The following is a 20,575-nucleotide window of genomic DNA, read 5'->3' as shown; positions in this document are numbered from 1 at the left end:
AGGTAGCTTCCACTGTAGAGCAGAGAAGAGAAAATAACATTCTTTGTTTGATTTCTAGCCCTGTGAAGGTAACATTGATAGGAGCAGTTCTTTTCACCCTGCAACAGAGGCAGTACTTGCCAATAGCAAGACACAACCTTGTGTTTTTATACACCATCTTTCTTGTTGTCTTCAAGGTAAGAATTTGAAAGTGTTGCTAGTGACCAAATAACAAACTTTTATTTAATTGTTAAAATGCATGCTTCTGGATGGGAAGGCCAGCTCCTGCTGAAGTCATGTGTTTAATGTTCTATACATGAGCAGAATGGAAGACCTGTTTTGTTACTGATTCTCTTCAATGTATGCAGGGGATGGGGAGGAAAAGAAATCAGGAATTTTGGCACTCAGTGTTTGATATTCCAGGATTGTATGTCTGTAATCTCAAAGCTCATTCTTGTAGAAAGAAACTCTCCTGTTCTCTGTCTTTTGTGTGTACCTATGCAGTTGCCAGTGGGTTTGTAAAACAAGCCAGCTGGATTCTTATTTGATTTAAAGTGTTCACAAAATAGGTGTTTGGGTGGGAAGGGAAAGCATACCAAAACTACTTTGAAGTATATGTAACTATGTTGTAATAAAATGGACGCTACTTCTCTATTGAAGTCTTCAGTCTTTCCAGTCTTGTTCATTTCCAGGATAATGCCTTTCTTCTGGATTGCTATTTTATAGGAAAACATAATCTCTGTTAGCAGATATTGGCAATTTTAAGGGCTTCAGAGCTGGTGTTAAGCAGAGCAGAGAGTGTGTGGAAGTTGTGGAAGAATGTATGTGGTTGCCAGTCTCCTTTCTGTGAAGAAGCTTACAAGCTTAATTCTGCAGAAGTTACTTTAGGGAGCCAAGACTTGAATCTTGTGTCCTTGATTTTCCATCTGAACTGATAAAGGCATTGTTGAACTGTGAATGCTGGGAATGGAGAAGGAAAGGAATGTTATTCTGGAAGTGAGAAATTGCAGACGTCCACAGAAGCTGGCTGGCTGGCTGCACTGGAGTAACTAAATCATTGCACTGATAGTTGTACTGACGGTCAGGAACATAACCACCCACCTCATTAAAAAAGTAATAAAGCAACAGTGTATGTGGCATAGTACTTTAATAATGTCTCTTAGAAACTTGTCCTGTCTCTGAAATCTGTAGAACTGTTGCAATATAAACTTGTCTAGTACATGGATTTGAAAAATAGGTTTTTCAATCCTGATTTCAAGTTCTGTGTCCTAAGGGGTGCCCACCTAAATCTCTGAACTTTATGGAGTAATTATGCCTGTCTGGAATTCTAAATAAAGTCTGGTTATGCACCTATAAATTCAGGTCCTTACACATTCCATTCTTCCAGTTTAAGTGTTAGGAAGCCACTCTGTTTACAGTTTTCCAGTTTGAACAATGCACAAAACATACACACAAAAGTTGCTCTTCACCTTAGTTGTATGGCATTAAATGTGATTTATTCTCAGGATGACTAATCCTACAGAGAGTTTTTTTGTGCACATTGTTTGTGTATAGCTCATAGAATCATGGAGTCATACAGTGTTAAGGGCTGGAAAGGACTAAAAGATAATGCAGTTCCATTCCCCTACCGTGGGCAGAGACATCTTCTACTAGACCAAGTTTATCAAGGCTTTATCCAACCTGGTCTTGAACATTACCAGGGCTGGGGCATCAACAACACCTCAGAGCAACCTGTATCTCACCACTCTCACAGTAAAGAATTTATTCCTAGAATCCAGCTTAAATTTTCCTCTCTTTCAATTTGTACCCATTCCCCCTTGTCCTGTTGCTACAGTTCCTACATCTACAGATGAAGAATCCCTCTCTGGCCTCCCTGTACATCCCCTTCATAGCTGTGTGAAGAGTGTTGGTCAGAAAGAAAAGCATTCTTTGACCAATTTTAGCTAAAATGAGCAGACTTCTATTAGTAGTGGCACAGCCTCATCCTTGTGTAGAAATTTAAAAATGCCATACACTCCTTCAGCTTTGAACTTGTTTACCTGTGAAATCATCACAACTTTTATTGTAACTTGATCCTTGTTCTTCTTAGGTAAAAATGATGTTGACAGGATGTGCAACTTCTCCACTTGCTCCCTTTGAGGCTGCAGTGGGCCAAATGTTTTTTGGCTCACGAAAAACACCTTCCAAAGTGAAGGGTGAAAGTGCCACATCTTCCAACGGCTCTTCAGTCTGTGACCAGCCTTCTGAGCAGCACCATGAGAGTGCTAAGAAAAAACAAGCAAAGAAAACGGAATAAGTGACTTAAAATCCTTGCGATGGTCATGAAGATGTTTGTCTTCCAGATTAGGCTGGCTGAGAAGTTTCTCTAAGGAAATGAGAACAGGGCTGTGTTGTGGTTTGCCTTCTTGGAATGTGTTATGTAAGCTATGTGCAAATGCACATGTTGGATTTGTGAGTTAAAACTACAAATTTTTATAGTGGTTAAAAGTTTACTAATTTTTGTATTTATGATAACTTGAAATGTTTATATGTTAAAAAGATAGTTTAAAAAATGTGACAATCATATTTTTTTCCTACTGTATCACTTGTTTCTTGTATTCCTATCCCCAGTTCTTATGTTTCATTTTGATAACACTGATTTGTACTGTCAGGTGTTCACTGTAGTATGTCCCAAATAAGAAAGTTATTAAGTAAGGATTAATCACATTGCCCTGTGTAAAACCATAAAAATGTACCAATTTAATGACTTAAACTAGAAGAGTAACTGACTTATTATTGTAATTCACATTGCATTGGTCTAGATTTTATTAATTTCTTAAAGTAAATATTTTAAAATATTTTTCAGTGTTTTAAAATGAGAGTACATTATCTGGCACTTTAAAAAATCTTTACAGTTAGCAAGTAGAAACATATTAATATTTTTGTTGTTGGATTACTTGGACTCTTTATTTGCAAGCATTGGAGATGTAGGTGTTTTTTGCCACACTGATGTTTTACAACTGTAGTAATCTTGTAGTTATCTTTTGGTTCATTTGGGTCTAGACATTGTTTGCCGGCATTTTTTTTCCAAGCATATGTACTTACTTCTTTTCAAAGACAAACTTCATTAGGAAGAAGAATACCGAACAGTACATTTACCTTGTTTAGTCAGCACCCTGAGCTGCAAGACAGGGATGGGAGCAGATTGTTGCCTCTATAATCCATGAGGGAATGGTCAGTGAGTTGCTAGAACACCTGGACACTCCCAATTGGTGGGATGGAATCCACCCAGGGGTGCTGAGAGAGCTGGCAGAGAGCTTGCTGAGCCACTTCCAATCATTTACCAGCAGTCTAGGCAAAACGGGGAAGTCCCAGTTGACTGGAGGTTGGCAAAAGTGACACACATCTACAGGAATAGAAGGATGATCCAGGGAATTACACTCCTGTCACCTGCCCTCAGTGCCAGGGAGGCCATGGAGCACATCACCTCGAGTGCCATCAGCAACAGGAATAGGGCAACCAGGGCATCAGGCCCAGCCAGCCCGGCTTTAGGAGAGGCAAGTCCTGCCTGACCAACCTGATCTCCTCCTGTGCCAAGGTGACCTGCTCAGGGGCCGAGGGAAAGGCTGGGGATGTGTCTGCCTGGACTTTACAAAGCCTTTGACACCTCCTCCCACAGCATCTCCTGGAGAAACTGGCTGCTCATGGACAGGGCCCTGTTCTCTGGGTGAAGAACTGGCTGAGGGCAGGGCCAGGGAGTGGTGGGGAATGCAGGGACATCCAGCTGGGCTGGGCACCAGTGGGGTTCCCATGTGATCAGAACTGGGGCCTGACCTGTTTAACATCTCCATCCAAGGTCTGGATGGGGGGATCGAGGGCCCCCTCAGTCAGTTCCTGACAGCACCAGGCTGGGTGGGAGTGAGGATCTGCCAGAGGGCAGGAGGGCTCGGCAGAGGGGTGTGGACAGGCTGGATCCATGGGATGAGGTCAGTGGGGTGAGTTACAACCAGGGGAAGTGCTGGGTCCTGCCCTTGGGTCACAACAACCCCCTGCAACCCCAGGCTGGGAGAAAAGTGGCTGGTAAGCTGGGAAAGGCCCAGGAGGTGCTGGTGACAGCAGCTCGACATGAGCCCAGGGGTGCCCAGGTGGCCAAGAAGGCCAATGGCCCCTGGGCTGTCCCTGCCATGGTGTGGCACTGTCCCTGTGCTGGCACTGCTGAGGGACCACCTCGGATCCTGGGACTGCTCTGGGCCCCAATAGCTTGAAAGAGCAACAAGTCCAGAGAAGGGAACAGAGCTGGGAAAGGATCTGGAGCCCCAGGAGTGACTGAGGGAGCTGGGAAAGGGGCTCAGCCTGGAGATAAGGAGGCTCTGGGCGGAGCTGGTGGCTCTGCACAACTCCCAGACAGGAGGGGGCAGAGGGGGGCGGTGGGGGTGGTTGGACTCTGCTCCCATGGAACAAGGAACAGGATGAGAGGAAATGGCCTCAAGCTGTGGCAGAGGAGGGTTAGTTTGGATATTAGGGAGAATTTCTTCACAGAAATGGTGAAAAGCAATGGTCTAGCGAGGTGATGGAGTAAACATCCGGGGAGGAATTTAAAAGGGCATGTAGATGTTACATATGGGGATATGGTTTAATGCTGGCCTTAGCCATGCCGAGTTAATGCTTGACTTGATGATCTTTAAGGTCTCTTCCAACCTAAACCAGTCTTCAATGTCAGAAGCACTGCAAGTTTTTATTAGCATTTGCTGAAATCTTGCTGCTGTTTGTTGTGTCTTTTTTTGCTCAAGATGTGGAGCAGTTCTAAGTGGCATACACTTCATAACTGAGAACTTTGGCATTTTAGAGATGTTACAATACATAAGAATAGCATCTTTTCAGAGGAATCTTTTCACTGATGTGCCAATTTTTAGAATAAGCGATTTTTATAAAATTAGACTATTTTCTTCAGCGAGTACTGCTTTGAAGAGTATTGTTCAGCTAAGAGGGGTTTGGTTAATCTTTGTGCAGGGATGGCAAAGAGAATGTGGAGGGAGATCTGATTTGAAAAGACAAAGTTCTAGTTCCAGGTACATCTCTAAATTTAGAAAAGCTGTCACCAATGCTGTGCTTAGAGAAAAGAAAAATAAAAGTACCAAAGAAATTTCTTATGCCTGAGTAGTCACATTTCCATGGTGATGACCAAAAGCATTGAACTCAGTTTGAAATGCAAATTCATTTCAAATGTGCTGTACTTTGAAAGGGAAAATTACTATTTTCCTTAAAACTGAAGAATTAAAACAAAACACCCCAAACTCTTTGGACAAACTAGGAGTCATATTTTTTACATATTACTCTGAAACTTACTGTTCAGTTACAAATGAAAAAGCTTGCAGTATTCACTTGGTGTCTCATTTTTTTGTAGCTTTATGTAATGGATTAACTTGAAGCTGCCAATCAACTAGTTAATGATCAACACCAGCATATGCTGCCTGTCCATGATTTTTTAAAATTTTGGATGTTTTTCTGAGTAGGTGTAATTGTGTATTCTAGTTCATGTGAACCATACAGAATGGGATTGTGGTATGGAACTGTGTTGCACATCTGTGAAATTCTGCTTGAAAACTGGCTAGTTTTCAAGTCAATGTGAAAATGTGCTTAGACTTAGTTTTTAACAAGTTTACAATTAGAGGGAAAAATATATTGTTTTGTATTCATTTTCAGAGTTAAAGACAACAATATTAATTTTTTAAACTGTTTTCTTGTCTGATCACATTAAAAATAATTCATAACACACAAAAAAATGTATATTGTTGTGAGACAGAACACAAGTTATGCTGACAGAAATCCTGTTTTAAGTACCATGAAAACAAAACTTTGTGTTTAAAGGTGTCACATACTGCTGAAGGATGAGTCTCAAAAGAGCTCCATGCTGAATAGCTACATGCAAATGTTCTGTGAACTACATTTTATGACACAGAAAACCAGTTGATCAGGGTTTAACCTGAATTCTGTAGGAGACATTAAAATAGTGTGTCCAGGATGCCTTAAATAAACAATTCCCAACTTTCATGCTGATAGTTCTCTATCTCTGGAAAACTCTGTGGAGAATTTTGTTAACAATTTCTTATAACTGTTCTGGTAAAGTGTGTCAGATTCAGCACACCTGCATATGTGAACTAGTTGGCTGTATCTAATTTTGTCATTAACCTAGTAAAATTAGAAGAAGCTGCCTTCTGCCAATATAAACTAAGCCGTTCAGAAATTGCTTTATCAGCTCAATTCATGGGCTAGAAGGGCATATTCCTGATTAAACCAATTGCTGTTCTGAGTAAATATACCCCGATTCTGTAAAAAGGAACTGTAAAATTTGCTTCAGGAACAGAACCAAAGTTTCTTTAGACAATAAACGTTATTTGCTTTCCTCTTCTGTTTTTTTTCCAATTTCATTTTATTGGAAAAAAGTGGAGATGGGAGGATGTCACACAAGTAGTACCATCATCCAAAACATGATTCTTTAGTATTGTTAGGCAAAATAGTTATTAATGAATTCCAAACATCTGTCTTCTGTAGGAATCTGAATCTGCTCAGCATAAGGGGAGTGCTGAAATCTAACATTTTCCAACAGTCGATACAGTGAATGCAAGATTACTCAGAGTGAATACTCTTAATTTATAAGGTGAATCCTCATTTCTAAGGTTGAAGTGAAGTCTTCAAGTGAGTAACAACAGAGAAACACCATTTGATGCCAAGATGAGAATCAAAAATTTGTTGTAAATAGTAATTTGCATTTGTTCTTATAAAACTGGTCTGTTAAACAATCAAAAGCCTTTTGTGTGAAATTGTTCAGCAAGGAATAGATAGTAATATGAAGGATGACAGAGAAATACATTAATATTCCCAGGCAAGAACACTGATGTGCCAGTGGGCTCTATCTATAGTCAGGAAGTAGAGTGTGGTGATCAAAATGACATCCCAAATAAAAACTACTGCAATCTAGTGTGATAAATAGTTTATGCACAGCAACCTGCAGCTGGGTGGCACAACCCCTGGTGTAGATAGTTGCTGGTGGGTGAGAGGCTGGACATGACCCAGCCATGTTCTCTGGCAGCCCAGAAAGCCAAACACATCCTGAGCTCATCACACAGCAAGGGAGGAGGACTTCTGCCCCTCTGCCCTGCTCAAGTGAGACCCCACCTGCACCTGTGGTGTCCCTAGTGCAGGAAAGACATGGACCTGTTGGAATGAGTCACAAAAATTATTAAAGGGCTGGAACACCTCTCCTATGGAGATAGACTGAGAGAACTGGGGCCTAAGGCTCCTGGAGACCTCATAGCAGCCTTCCAGTACCCAAAGGGGGCTAATGGTTTTAAGCTGAAGAAGGGTCGAATCAGATAATATTAGGAAAAAATTATGATGAGGGTGGTGAAACACTGAAGCGAGTTGCCCAGAGAGAGGTGGTAGGTGCGCCATCCCTGGAAACCTTCAAGATCGAGTCGGATGAGGTGCTGATCTAGTCAAAAATGTCCCTGCTTATTGCATGTGAGTTGGACTAGAAGGCCTTTAAAGGTCCATTCCAACCCGAAATATTCTGTGAGTCTTTGATTCTATGAAAGAAGATTTCTTCAGTGTTGAAGCATGTTGTCAGAGGGGTTGAGGGAGCCCTTACTGACTCTGGATGCTGGTACTGTCAGTGTCATGTCATTCTTATGAAAGAAGCTAAAGGGCAAAAAAGGAAGAAACATGCATCTAACAGAAAGAAACATTTGTCTACTTTGTTGTCTTTGGCTGAAATTTTGTCAAGCTCTGTGGCACATTTTTCCACAATAAATTAGATTTAAAAAATGTAGTGGTAGTAATTTCAATCAGAGTCATCTTTAGTTTGGTCAAATTATGTCTTCCCCCTTAAAACTGTTAATGGACAGTTGAATGTCAAGGCTAGATTAGATGGTTTTGGTTTTTAAGCTGGACTTTTTCATGGCCAAATTTGGAATAAAACTACCGGAAAATACTTTGATCTAAACCTCTTTGGCACACATTCTGTTTTCTGAAAATAATACCCATTTATGGTATTGCAGTGTTTAGGAATTACATGGAAGTATTTTTGAGTGTCTTTCAGTAGAATTTCAGAATACCTTTAAGGCACTTAACAAGTAGATTACGCTGAGCAAGATGAAAATTCAAACTTATATGGTTCTATTGTCATTGCAGAATATCAGAAAAATCCAAGGTGAAGAAATCAGTTTTGTATTGAAGAGGGTACAACTTCATGGCAACTGCTTTGTCACGAGTGACTTCTATAGTTCAAATGTTGTTTACAGGAAAACTTTGCTCTTTTTACTTACCTGCCACCCATCATACACCAAAGCCTGGTTCTGATTCTCCCCAAGTGAGCTGTTTTCCTGCAAAGGAGACAGTTGTTCTCTGGTATTTGCTTTCTAGATCCTGGGGGTCTAAAACAGCAGGAAAGAGAGAGACTGAATGCTTTAGTTGAAATTTTCAAGCTGAGCCAAGGGAAAAAGCAGTGCATGGGAGCGAGACCCATCTCTCCGGGCAGCTGGAGCATATTCTTTGGCTACAGGTCAATTACCCTAAGAAGTTTTAGATGCCTTTAGTTCAGCATAGCAGGTGAATGTTAAGGAAAACTCTTCAGTCTGACTCCTGTCTGGGAGTCACACTCATTTTACCTGAGGCTTTTAATTGCTGAGACTGAAGCTGTGTTGGAATTTGGAATTAAATAACTAATGTTTCAATAATTTGGGTATCTTCTCCTGCAGCAGGTACACGTATGCTTTTTATTCCGGATGTTATGGATTAAAAAGTTCAGGATCAGGTTGGATTCTTCTGAATTCATCTCTCCAAGTATAATCCAGAGGTCCTGTAGCTGGCTGGTGTTTAGAACTGTCTTGCAAAAAGAATTCTTCATTAGAAATCAAATGTGTTGATTTTTTTTCCCTTCCCTTATCTTTATCTAAATCTCCTGTATATAGGAGAACAAGACTGAAGTTTTGTTTGAGTAAGTTTGGCAGAAATTGGACCATAACTGAGTTTAGAAGAAGCTGGAACACAAAGGCTGTTAAAAAAACAAAGTTTCAAGGCTGGTATCTATTAAATAAGAAGATACAGACCTGAAATGCTAAAGTTTACCAAAATCCAATTAAAAATTAGTGCTAATACTTTGTGAAAACAGTAAATTTTCAGAAAACAAACTCGGGCATTGCTGTTGAGAGTATGTACTGTATAGAGACACAAGAACCAAGTTTCCAAATTGTGCATTGCTGTGATGGTGTTCTTATCCTCAAATATAAACAGAATGGAGCACAAAGTTAATAGGCTTCAGACCAAGCTGAAGGAAGAACACAAGGAGTCAAGACAAAGTGGAGTAACTCCTGGGAATACTATGCAGCATCTTATTACATGTTATAGCAAGAGGAAGGAACCCAGACTGTTGTCAGAAATTAACTAGGAATGTGGTTCTAACACTGGTACAGTCTTATTGTGGGTGACCTGAGAGGTGACATGCTGCGTGTCACCTGAGTCTGGACCTGGTCTGTACGGATGTCTATAAAATCAGAGCATCAATGCTGAAAGGAAAAGTAATGATTAAGAAGGTCAAGCTGAGTAAGACCCCTGGGGATACATCTGCAGCATGAACTACAAGAATGTGACCGGGCATTTCAAGTTACTAATGAGAATGTGCTTGTGATAGCTTTAAACAGTCCTGATTTAAATTTTTTTTTTTTTTACCCAGGGTAAAATGATGTGAAGAAGAGTGGGGTATGAGCACTTCATTAATGCCAGGGAAAACAAAAAAAGAGAGGGTGTTGAAAATGATATTCCTGGTAAAATGCAACCTAGCTTCTAGGCACGCAGTAAAGTAGTCACGTCAGGCAACACAGAATTTAACAATCCCTAGTGTGGGCTTCTTACTGCTCATCCAGGGGCATCAGACCAGTGAACCTACTGGATCTTCTTTACTCAGAAAGAACAAGAAAACTGATAAAAATTATGGGTTGGCTTTGGCACAGAGAGTGACTGACTCAGTAGGTCGACTGCTGGCTCAAAGCTAGCAGAAGAGAGAGAACACTGCTCATCACAAAGTCTGCAAAATCAGCTCAACCCTGATGCATGTGGAATGATTTTTGCATAGTACAGCAATTTCAAGTAGAACTGGTAAATAATGGACCCTGAGCAAACAAACAAACAAACAAACAAACAAAAGCCATTTAAGTTGCACAATGTATAATTAAGCTGTGGAACTTACTGCCTGCGGTAGAAGTGCTAGAAATTGAAGATTGTTAGATACCACTTGTGACTCAGGCAGGCTTCACAGAGTTTTGTCAGGTGGTGGGAGAGTATTTTTAGAGAATCACAGAATGGCTGGGGTTGGAAGGGAACTCCGTACCCAGTCCAATCCCCTTCCAAAGTAGGGTCACCTGGAGCAGGTGAGGTTGGAATGTCTCCAGAGGGGGAGACTCCACACCCTCCCTGGGCGGCTGTCACAGTGCTCTGCCACCCTCAATGGGAAGAAATTAACTCCTTGTGTTGAGTGGAACAACTTCTCTTTTAGTTTATGGCCCTAAGAGTGCACTGACCTGTTCTCCAGTATTGTCTTGGCAGACTCTGTCACCCAGGGAAAGATGCTGACAGGTTTTTTTGGAAATGACAGGGATCGGCACGTCTGAAGCACAAAGGATTTGCTTCACCCTAAAAAACCCACCTTCCATGACCATAGCATCTTCCCTACCAGGGAAACAAAAGCCTCCTGGGCTGGAGAGGCTGTTGGGCTGATGGCTGTGTTGCTGCAATGGTGTTTATATTTGCTGTAAAGTTCATTATTTGTAGAATGCTTTCAGGAGCCCACATAAAAGGTTATGTTAGACGCATTAATTATTAGTGTTAAGTACAGGTACTTTGTCTGAGGGTTTTCTTCAAGCTGAAAATGTGTTTGACTGCAAGGAAACATATTTTTCCAAGAAGGCTATATTGGTTTAAAGTCTAGGAAGCAAAGAAAGCAAATAAAGCTATTTTGCTTAATTTTTTTTTCAGGACTGAAAATTACTTCTCTCCTTGTTTTAATTAGAAGTATTATGAAAAACTGTTGTTTAATCCATCATAGGGAAATGGCCAGACACTAACAAAATTAATAGTTCTTGGAAAAAATAATTTCCTCAGTTACTTTCAATCATTTGTTTAGGTATTGACAGAAAATCTTCTTAGAAGCTATCATCTCATTCAGAAAGCAGACTTTGAGTTTAATGAAAAGTTTCAGCAAATATCTGCTGTGTGTAAAAAGCGTCCACTTTTTTTTTTCTTGGAAGACACAATTTTTCTTTAAGACCCATCACATTACAGTGTGGAATTTTCTGTGATCCTATAGGATTTTGAAAGCTTGGATGGTGGGGAGAAATTCTTATCTATCAGGTTGTGGTCATGTGCTAACATTACTGATGACTTGCTTTGCTGTTTAGGTTGCAGATAAGAGTTTTCTTCTATACTCTGGTCATAAAAGAGGTTTTGTTATTTTCTGATGTTAGCCAAAATAAAATAAACATTGCTCTCCTGTTGAAGGGCCTCAAAATCTTCAATCTGAAAAAAAGATGGTTTAGTGTTATTTACAGCAGTCACGTGTTTTTCCCCTTCCAATGTTAAGCTGATGCCAAAAGTACCTGTTTAAGCTTATCCCATAAGTGCTAATAATAGGGAGAGGGTATTGATTTTTTTAAAAAAATTGTAGCAACTTATGCTATTGAACTCATCATTTTGTACGAACAGAGCATCTCAAGCAAGTGGGGAAAGCCACTTTGTTTATCTGGCTTATGCTCAGCGTTATGGAGACACAAACACTTAAAAAAAAAAAAAAGCAATACAGCAAATGTTGAAATGGGCATGGGTGCAGTGCTGACCTTCTGCTTCAGCAATCAGGAGGAACACCGGCAGAGAAATTTTCTTATTTGTTGCTCCTTGGTGCCCCACTTAAGGGTATTGCCTGATGGTTCTTGGGGCTGTGACTTATGAGATAGGAAAAGCTGTATAACTGGTAAACATCTTCCTTGGAGTCATGGCTGGGAGCTATGTTTAGCATTATCTGAGCACAAGGTTGGCCTGCATATGGACAGTGAAAAGCCATGGGTCACTCAGCACTGCTCTCTTGGATCTAATTTAGAGCACCTTAATTTTTGTTACATTTGTTTTGTAATGTTTACCAATTCTGTGAATGTTGGACTTTACAATTGGACCTGATGATTTTAAAGGTCTTTTTTCCAACCTAAATGATTCTAAAAGAGTAAAAACCTCACCTTTACTTGCTTGGGGTTACTGTGCCTTGCATTATTGTGACTGTTGGGTGGGTGTGCAGATGTTTTCACATAGCAAAAAAATTCAGAACAGTTCAGATGAAGAGGGTGGTTGGGCACTCCAGAGTAACTTGTGAAATGGCCTGAATGCTGCTGTTTTCTGGAGAGCTTGGTGTGAACAGTTCTGCCATCTGCCAGAACTCTTTGCCAAATTATTTACAGATCAACTGTGAGAAAGTTTGAATGACCATTACAAACCATGGTGGCATTCCCCTAGCAAAAATATTGTCCCCATGGATCCCCAAAACATTTAAGGTGTATTATAAGTAGCAAGATTTGAAAATGCAGATCCTGTTTCCAGCTCTGTACTTAGTTACTGGCAGTGCATTGAAGGCTCTAGGTCCATCTATGCTTATTTGAAGCTTTGGCCTGAGTACTAAACAGAGGATGCTTGGAAAGATTCTGAACACATTTAGTGTTTCATTCCCCTTGGGTGTGCAAATTCCAAAGCTGCTGTGATAATCTTGGCCTGGAGATCCAGCACAGAGCATATTGTCTGCTGGACTGAGTGCCCTTGGCTCACCATCAGGTGGGAAGAGGTGCAGAGTTCTGGGTTTCCATGTGCCTCTGCTTTTAGAAACAGTTTGGGCAAGTGGAAGAGCAGTTCTGCACAGCCATTACAGTCTCTTTTGTACATGATGTTTGGGCACATTTTAAAGCCTTTATTTCCTCAGCCATGAAATCTTCTTTGAGTGGTTGCATTCTGTCTTGCAAGTACTGTAGCCAGGGTTTTTCCAACATGTTTACAAGCCTCTGTGGGTGTGCTTGCCATGGTAATTCCTGGCTACATTTTATTCAGAATGTCTTGATACTCCTAGGGTTTGGAGAGAGAAGGATTCCAAGTGGAAAATGAGATCCACAATTCCCAGTGTGATGGACCAAAGCCAAATGCCTAAGATTTCTTTAGAGTCTTCCTCTTTGTAAGGGATCTGCGTTCTATATATTTTATCTGTTTGTAACAAAGTCATGTTAATTCCATCAATATATACAACTGTTCTCATTTTACCCTTTCTTTCTGTTCACTGTCATTATCCAAAATAGTCTTTAACCAAGCAAATCGATTAAACTAACCTCCTCTGTTTTTTATGTGCACCTTCCTAGTTAAATGTATGTGAGCTGATGAGCTACCAATTGTTGAGTCATGGCAAACACTTCGTCCACATTATGACTAGTGGATATTTAATTGCCTGCTGAATTAAATTGTTCTTCCCACCTTCCCATGGTTATTTTCCCTTATCTCCTTTGACACTCACATTACAAAGTAAAAACATTGTAATTATTTTTAAAAGAATGAAATTACTTTGCCTGTGAGACACTCAGTCTTGGTAGCTCTAAAAAGATAGAACTGTTGGGTGGCAGGCAAGAGTGTCAGCCTGCAAAGTATGACAGAAAGGCATAGAGGGAATTACACCCATTATTTAAGAAAAGAGGGGTCATCTTGATGTTGACTGATATGGATGTGAACCTGAAGATTACTGTGTAGGGTAAGACCATGTATGTTTTGTGTGCTGTGGTCAAGATCCTGATGAAAAAGACCCAAAAGTAAGTCAATTACCCAACGTGGAAGGTGTTACATCAGCATATCAGCACATCAGCACATCAAGACTTGTAATCCATAATTAAGGCAGTGTGGACCAGAGTATGGGAGGTGTTATCTATGGAACAGTGCTATCTAACAGTGTTATCTATGGAACACTCCACCTGCAGTGACCAACGTTTGTTTTCCAATGCTTACTTCCACAGTGGAGTATTCACAGCATTCCTGAGGAGCTGAAGGTATGAATGCCAGGGTGTGGTAGATTTTTCTGAGAGGCATGACAGGTCATACACATGAACTATGTAAGGCCTGTGAGGTGAGATGCTGAGCTTGAGGTGGTGGAGAACACCACTGAACTGCTGTCTTCAATTTGGGGGGGCAATCTCCATTCTTGTCTCTGCGGTTCTGGTAGGCCCAGTATCCTGATGCCTCAAGGGGAAAAGGACTCTTGGTTCCTTGTCTAAGCACAGTGTTTCTTCTTGTGAGTTCTGCATCCCTGTGCTCTGCACACACAGCTGTGGATGATAACTTTTAACTTTCATATTTCAAAATATAGTAGAAAAAACTTACTGTTTTGGGCTGTTTCTAGATTCTCACCTGTTCTGCCTTATTACTGTGTTTTCTGCCACCATCTAGGATTTTCCTAGGATGTTCCCAGGGCTCTGAAAACAAAGATGTTGGTCCAGTCATGTACAACCTGGCTTATGGGCAGAAGTCCTGATTAAGCAAAAACTCTGAGTAGCATTGAGGTATTGGTGTCAGTACTGGAAGCAAAGGGCTTGGTTTAATTTTTTTAACTTGTCTGTCCACATAACAATGGCAAAGGGCATTGCAAACAAGTAGTAGTGGCTGTTCACAGAGTGAGGGAAACCTCACTCTAAACCTTGAGAAGTATTTCAGGTTTAATGTAGAGTGTGAGGTGCATCCCGGTAGCTTTTGCCCTAATAACTTTTGTATGCAGCAGCCCTCGCGCTGCTGAAGCACATCCATCGAAATGTCCGTGTGTCACACCCGGGGTTTGCAGGTGCTCAGGTGCCCCTTGTCTGCCACAGGCTATGCGTGCCCACCCCCACTTCTTCACGGCCCGGGGGACAACTGGTGGCGAAAACTGTCCTGGCACCCCACCTGGAATCCCGCAGAATTCAGAACGCAGAAGTCCAGCAGCACGGCAGGGATGGCAGTAACAGCTCACATGGCCACCCAGCCAGTGGGCAAGAGTTTAACATAAAACTATGCAAATAACTAGTCCAGCTTAACCAGATGATTCGTTGTATGGATGCACTTTTTTCATACACAGATGCTGCTGCCCCACTGAAAAGAAAATGGGTTATGTTCAGGCTCACTTACATGCAACCAAAAGGTGCTTTTTGACCTGTCTGAAATGGCCATGGAATCTATTAATATATTGTAGACTTCATTATTTCTTTTGGTAAAAGTACACAGTCATTATTAATTTATTTTCCAAAACAAATAAACAGAATTTGCTTGGAAGGATCTGTGCTAGTCCAGCTGTCTGATGACCCAGTCCAAAAGCTGACAGATTATTCTTTTCTTTTCCAAAGGTAGGAAAATATGATGACCAAACATCATGCAGGTCCTTTTTTTGAGGAAAAAAAGCCTTGTATTTCATGTTCTGCATTTAAGTTGGTCCATAAGTACAAAATAGTTAAGCCGAAAACCATCAACAGTAATACAGATCTAGCAGTTGATCTGCATGTTTGTTTAACTCTTGATTTCAAAGAAGAGGTTTGCATTAGAATTGAAACAAATATATTTTAAGTTACCTATACATTAACTATAAACCTATAAATTAAATATAACTAAAGTTTCCTGCAAATTACAATTTATATTATATTGACATAGCAGCTTTGCTAATTGAAATACAGTCAACTTGTCTGCAGCCATATATGCAGGGAAAAGTTCTGTTTCTTTCCCTGGAACTGAGTAGAGGATAGAAATCTGCACTATCAGAAGTATTTGCAGCATAGCCAGAAATCAGAGATGTTTTACAGGGCAAGCATCAAGTCTTTGGAACAATTCCCCACAGCACATTTTCAACACAAGTCTCCTCATGACCTTGAGTATCCAGGTCTGAAAATGCTGTGTATCCAGTAACTATTGTGCATCCCTGAAACTAACAATATTATACAATAAACAGTTGCCTTCTCTATGCCTCCCTGGATGTATAAACAATTTGCCATGGCTGAAGTCTGTCTTTTGGGAAGTTCCAGATGTAATTGTCTGGAGTTAACTTACAGGGCTCCTGTCATAAGGAATTAGTATTTCAGCAACTCCTTGGCCAATTCCATGGCAGTACTAAAATAACTGACTGTCTTACACATCAGCTGGCTTAGGTGCAGCAACTCAAATGTTTGTAAAAGCAAAATAGTTATCATGCTTCCTTTGCTTCCTGCAGCAAAACTCTTCTGTCCAAAAAGATTTGAGGAAATGAGTATCTTTATTTTTTCTCTCCATCTATATTTATAGCTTATGAACGTTGGGAAATGTATGACAAGAAACTGGGAGAGGAATGGATTTTAGGACTTGAAGGTCAAATATTTTGTTCAAGGGAAGCATGAATTGTTCATGATGGAAGGGATGGTCTGATGGCAAAGCTATGCGTTGTGTTTAAGGTACACAGCTGCAAAGGGAAACTGATTAAATTCAGGATTAGATCTTCAGTGGACACAAAGGATTCTTTCTCACACACATACAGTGCTCATCTGGAGTCCAGAGCCTCTCTTGAAGCTCTTTTTGATATGAAATTCAGCAGCCTTTATGACCAGATCACGTGCTTTTTTTCCTCATTGTTCATAACAGTAATTGTTGTATGAGAAAAGGATACTCAACATCATAAGAAATATTCAACTAAGTACAAATAAAACTGTGTTCCATCAGGAATTTCTTTCCCCACAACACACTTTCCCATGGTCATTTTATCCACTGATGGCTACATCCTAGCTGGAGCAGGCTGGCAAAATTAATCCAAAGTTCTTGAATTCAAGATGATTTAAATGGACAAGGGATCTTTTTCTGCTGTTGTCAGTTAAAAGATGTCTGGCACTTGGCCTTCAAACTGTGAACTGTATAATCCTTATCTAGGTAAAGTCAGCAGCAATGTCTTCACTGACTTTAGCAGAAGTGGACCTTAGATCATTACTGCCCAACTATGATCCTTTGAATCATTTCACCATCAACAGCATGCAGCTGTGTGTCAGATGTGATTATTTCATTGCTTATTCAGGTTTTCTCTCATTTCCTTCTGCTTTTCTATTGCAAATGGTATTTCATCTTCACTGTTTCATATTTTACCAGATTTAATTTGAAATGCATTGGTCTTACAATTTTTAATCCTAACCATTCCTCCTGCTCCTTGTAATTTTCAATTCCACAGTCCGGGCTGGGATGTTAAAACAATTGTCCTAAAAATAGGGTAGTACTTCGTCTTCGGAGCTCTTTGAAGCCAATGTCCAGTCACAGAATCTCAGTCTAGGTACCAAGTTGCTCAGAAATTTTATCTTGAATGGTAAAAAGGAGAAAAATATTTAAGCTTGCATTATGTTATACAATTTTTCTGGAACTATTTTTTTCAAGTTAGAGCTTTTTTGTTTTAAAATCATGCTTCTTCTCACTTTGGGGAAAAAAAAGATAACTCAACAGACTTGAAATATGTCTGTGTTACAGGGCTCACTTCTAATTCAACTGACAGGTCTGGGTGATCCCAAAGAAAACAGAGAAGGGTGGAGGGGTGAAAGCAACCTCATACTGCTCTTATGTCACTTTGAATTGCATGTGTTTATGAACACACTCATTTCAGGTACTGGTGATCCTTCCTTGTTAACTTAAATTAGAAGAGGCTTCGGTTCTGCTCTCTTCAAAATGGTTTTTCATGTATGCTTCAAGAGCGAAGTATGTAGGTGCAGTGTATAATATATATGTATGCAATGAATATTTGAATCAAAAACCAAAGCCCTGGAACTGAATTATTTCAAATAGAGACCCAAATGATGGCTTCAGCTGCAGTCAGCTGGGTAGGTGTTGTCAATGACTGACAAATTTGACCTAATGCTGTTTATTATGATACCTGCTACTTTTGGCAAACAACATAAACAAATATCATGGTATTTTTCTTGGCAAACACCATGAATACCACTATTGCTTTATTCTCTTTGTCTCGGCAAATACTTCATGGCAAGTATTCATCACCAAATAAAGTGTGAGATCATGTGCCGTGCAAAGCCCATTAGGTCATGTATTTTGGCATTGTGCTGGGCTGCAAGGTCTGCCACAAACTTGGCTAAACTGTGTGTGATGCTATGTTTCTCATGCAACAGAAATCAGATATCCTTTGTGCAGAGAAGTGTGTACTTGATGTGGTGAGTAGTGGTGGTGTGGTACAGGGTTAGACCTGTTTGCTTAACCAAGACCTGTGTGTAAAAATGACACATGTGAAACAGAGATGTTTAAAATATGCGCTTGTTAGGACTTTTTAAGAGCATTTACACCCACTGTTGCATTTATGTGCTTTTTTCCCATCCTGCCTTTGCCCTTGCCCTACCTTTTGTAGCACATCTCTGACACTTTCCTCTCCCACTATGTCCTCTGCTCCACGGGTGGCTTCAATCAGCTTAAAATACCATCCATTGCCATGAGTAATGAGCTCCTCTTGGAAGGTCTCCCAAGGAAATCTGAGATTTTAGCTTCTCCATCAGTACTTGCCCTACTGCTGATGGGTCTGACATGTGTCCTTCAGTTACCAGGGCAGAAGTCAAGGGCGCTTGTGCATGCTGAAGCTCCTTTTCCAGCAGTGCCCTGGGGATATGAATATCTACCTGCCTCTAAGACACTTTTGAAACTTCTGCTTAACTGGCTGACAAATAGAAGGTAATCACTTCAATATATCTGCAGATATGACATTTGATTTTAAGAAATTACAGTGCACTGGAATTGCAGATGGGCTGCGTGCAGAATGCTTTTTACTCCTGGCCTCCTAAGCATCAAGCTTAGCAAACCCCTGGTGCCCCTGATGACTGTTATAGTCCACATACGTATTCTGCTGTTTTCAGCATTTCCCAAAACAGCATGGATGTCAAATTTACTGGAATCAGTGGAAGGACTCCATCTAGAAGCATGTACCCTAATCAGTGGTGCAGCCAAGAAGCGTTTAGAGGGTTAGAGGCAACCTGATGGCCAGATCAATCTTGCAGTAGGTTACTAACATAATCTTGGGGGAGTCTGCTAACAGGCTGAGTTATTGTTCAAAATAAGTTTAAAAAGGTGCTGCCAGAAGTACTTTGATAATGTTTTCTGTTTTTAAAATATTCCTTTTCGTTCACTTTTCTCTGCTCTTTCCCTATTAAAAAAAAATCAATGTTCACGTTTGTGTAGCTTGGTCACTCTTCACCCATGTAAATGGTAAGTCTGAGAAAATTAACTCAGTTTAAGGTAGAACTTGAAATATTTATGAAGGGAACCATAAGACAGTTACCTACCTTAATATAGACTCTATGTGAGAACTGAGGGGCCCTTTTTCAGTCCTGTTTTTCCAAAACACATGCTGTAAAAATTCAAAAGATATAAATCTGCATTTACCTGGTACAGTACTTTCATGCATTTACAATTTTATTCTAGAGTAGCAACAAGACTCTTGACAAATTCTTGTTATTTATAGTGGCTGCTGGCTGTACCTTCACCAGAAATCTTGGAGGACATGGAAGATGGAGGACAATATTGGAATGTCTTGCCTGTGCTGCTGCCGTCCTTAGGTAATCACCTGGAACTGAGCATCAAAGGGACCCATCTGTTCTGCTGTGCCTGGAGGAGAATCAAGTATAGGTGGTTTATCAGCTCCTCAGTGCAAGTGGTGACGTGACAGACATCTTTACACAAATCTTTGTAAATCTGCACCGAGGTGTTTTATGGCATGGTACAGAACTGCAAAACAAAACAATGTAATAAACATCTCAAAAAGATGGTTACTGTCAGAAATTACTTCCCCACTATCTCTTGATATTAAGGATAATATCAAGTTGATATCATCCTTAATTAAGGATATTGATTGTTGATGGGTGCAAGTGTTGTCCTGATTTAAGTGAGACTCTGGAGCACTGATGCTTCTCTGTAAATTCTCTATTTCTTTGATGGTTCTGGATTAAATCTAAAAAGCTGTGTTTGTTTAAGTCCCTCTAACAATTGGCAATACAGTTAGTGGTAAATAACCTACTTGGCTAAGTCTCCCATGCTGTCTGCTGTGGCTTCATTTTACATAATTTGTTTTGTTGAATTTTTTCACACTCTCCTCCCTCCCAAAAACCACTTTTCTGGATGGAAAATGATCTGCCACAAAATCTTCTTGTGCCCACAGATGGCTTCAGGGCTTGTAATTATTCTGAAGCTCAGAGCTGTTACTTCTGAAAGAAAAACACATACAACACCACACACAAACCAAATCAAACCAAAGGGCTTGGCATTCAGCTGGTGCCACCTTGGCATCTGAGCCCACGCTGGCCTGATTGTGGGTGCTGGAATGAAGGACCCCATGTGTGAAGCTATCCAGGGCAGAGCAGAAAAAAGCTGCAAACATTTTGATCACCCTACATGACACCACACATTCTTTTGGATAATTGACCTAAATTGGGTGCAAAGGGACTGTGCACTCAGAGTGCCATGTCCAGTTCTGGGCTCCTCAGGACAAGGAAAATGAGCTACAGGAGAAGGTCCAGTGGAGGCCCACAAAGATGGTTCA

The 20,575-nt window shown here is 40.5% G+C and overlaps 1 protein-coding gene across 5 annotated transcripts in view; it reads left to right on the top strand.

Moving 5' to 3' along the window:
* The window catches only part of TMEM38B (transmembrane protein 38B), a 30,431-nt gene extending 10,393 nt beyond the window's left edge, over positions 1–20,038 (top strand). For 2 of the 5 annotated variants that reach the window (XM_063422130.1, XM_063422128.1), the window contains exons 5-6: positions 59–176; positions 2,069–11,507. In XM_063422130.1, the coding sequence (XP_063278200.1) occupies positions 59–176; positions 2,069–2,275 (325 nt within the window). In that variant the 3' untranslated portion in view covers positions 2,276–11,507. Of the gene's footprint in view, positions 1–58; positions 177–2,068; positions 11,508–18,583; positions 18,715–19,501 lie in introns of those variants that run through there. The other 3 variants (XM_063422126.1, XM_063422127.1, XM_063422129.1) reach the window with 3 other exon arrangements.
* Positions 20,039–20,575: the final 537 nt, after the last annotated feature.

The sequence above is a fragment of the Prinia subflava genome, chromosome Z, assembly GCF_021018805.1.
Source record: "Prinia subflava isolate CZ2003 ecotype Zambia chromosome Z, Cam_Psub_1.2, whole genome shotgun sequence".
Classification (NCBI taxonomy): Eukaryota; Metazoa; Chordata; class Aves; order Passeriformes; family Cisticolidae; genus Prinia; species Prinia subflava.
The sequence above is the reverse complement of the archived record's forward strand: the minus strand, read 5'-3'. Positions and strand labels throughout refer to the sequence as shown.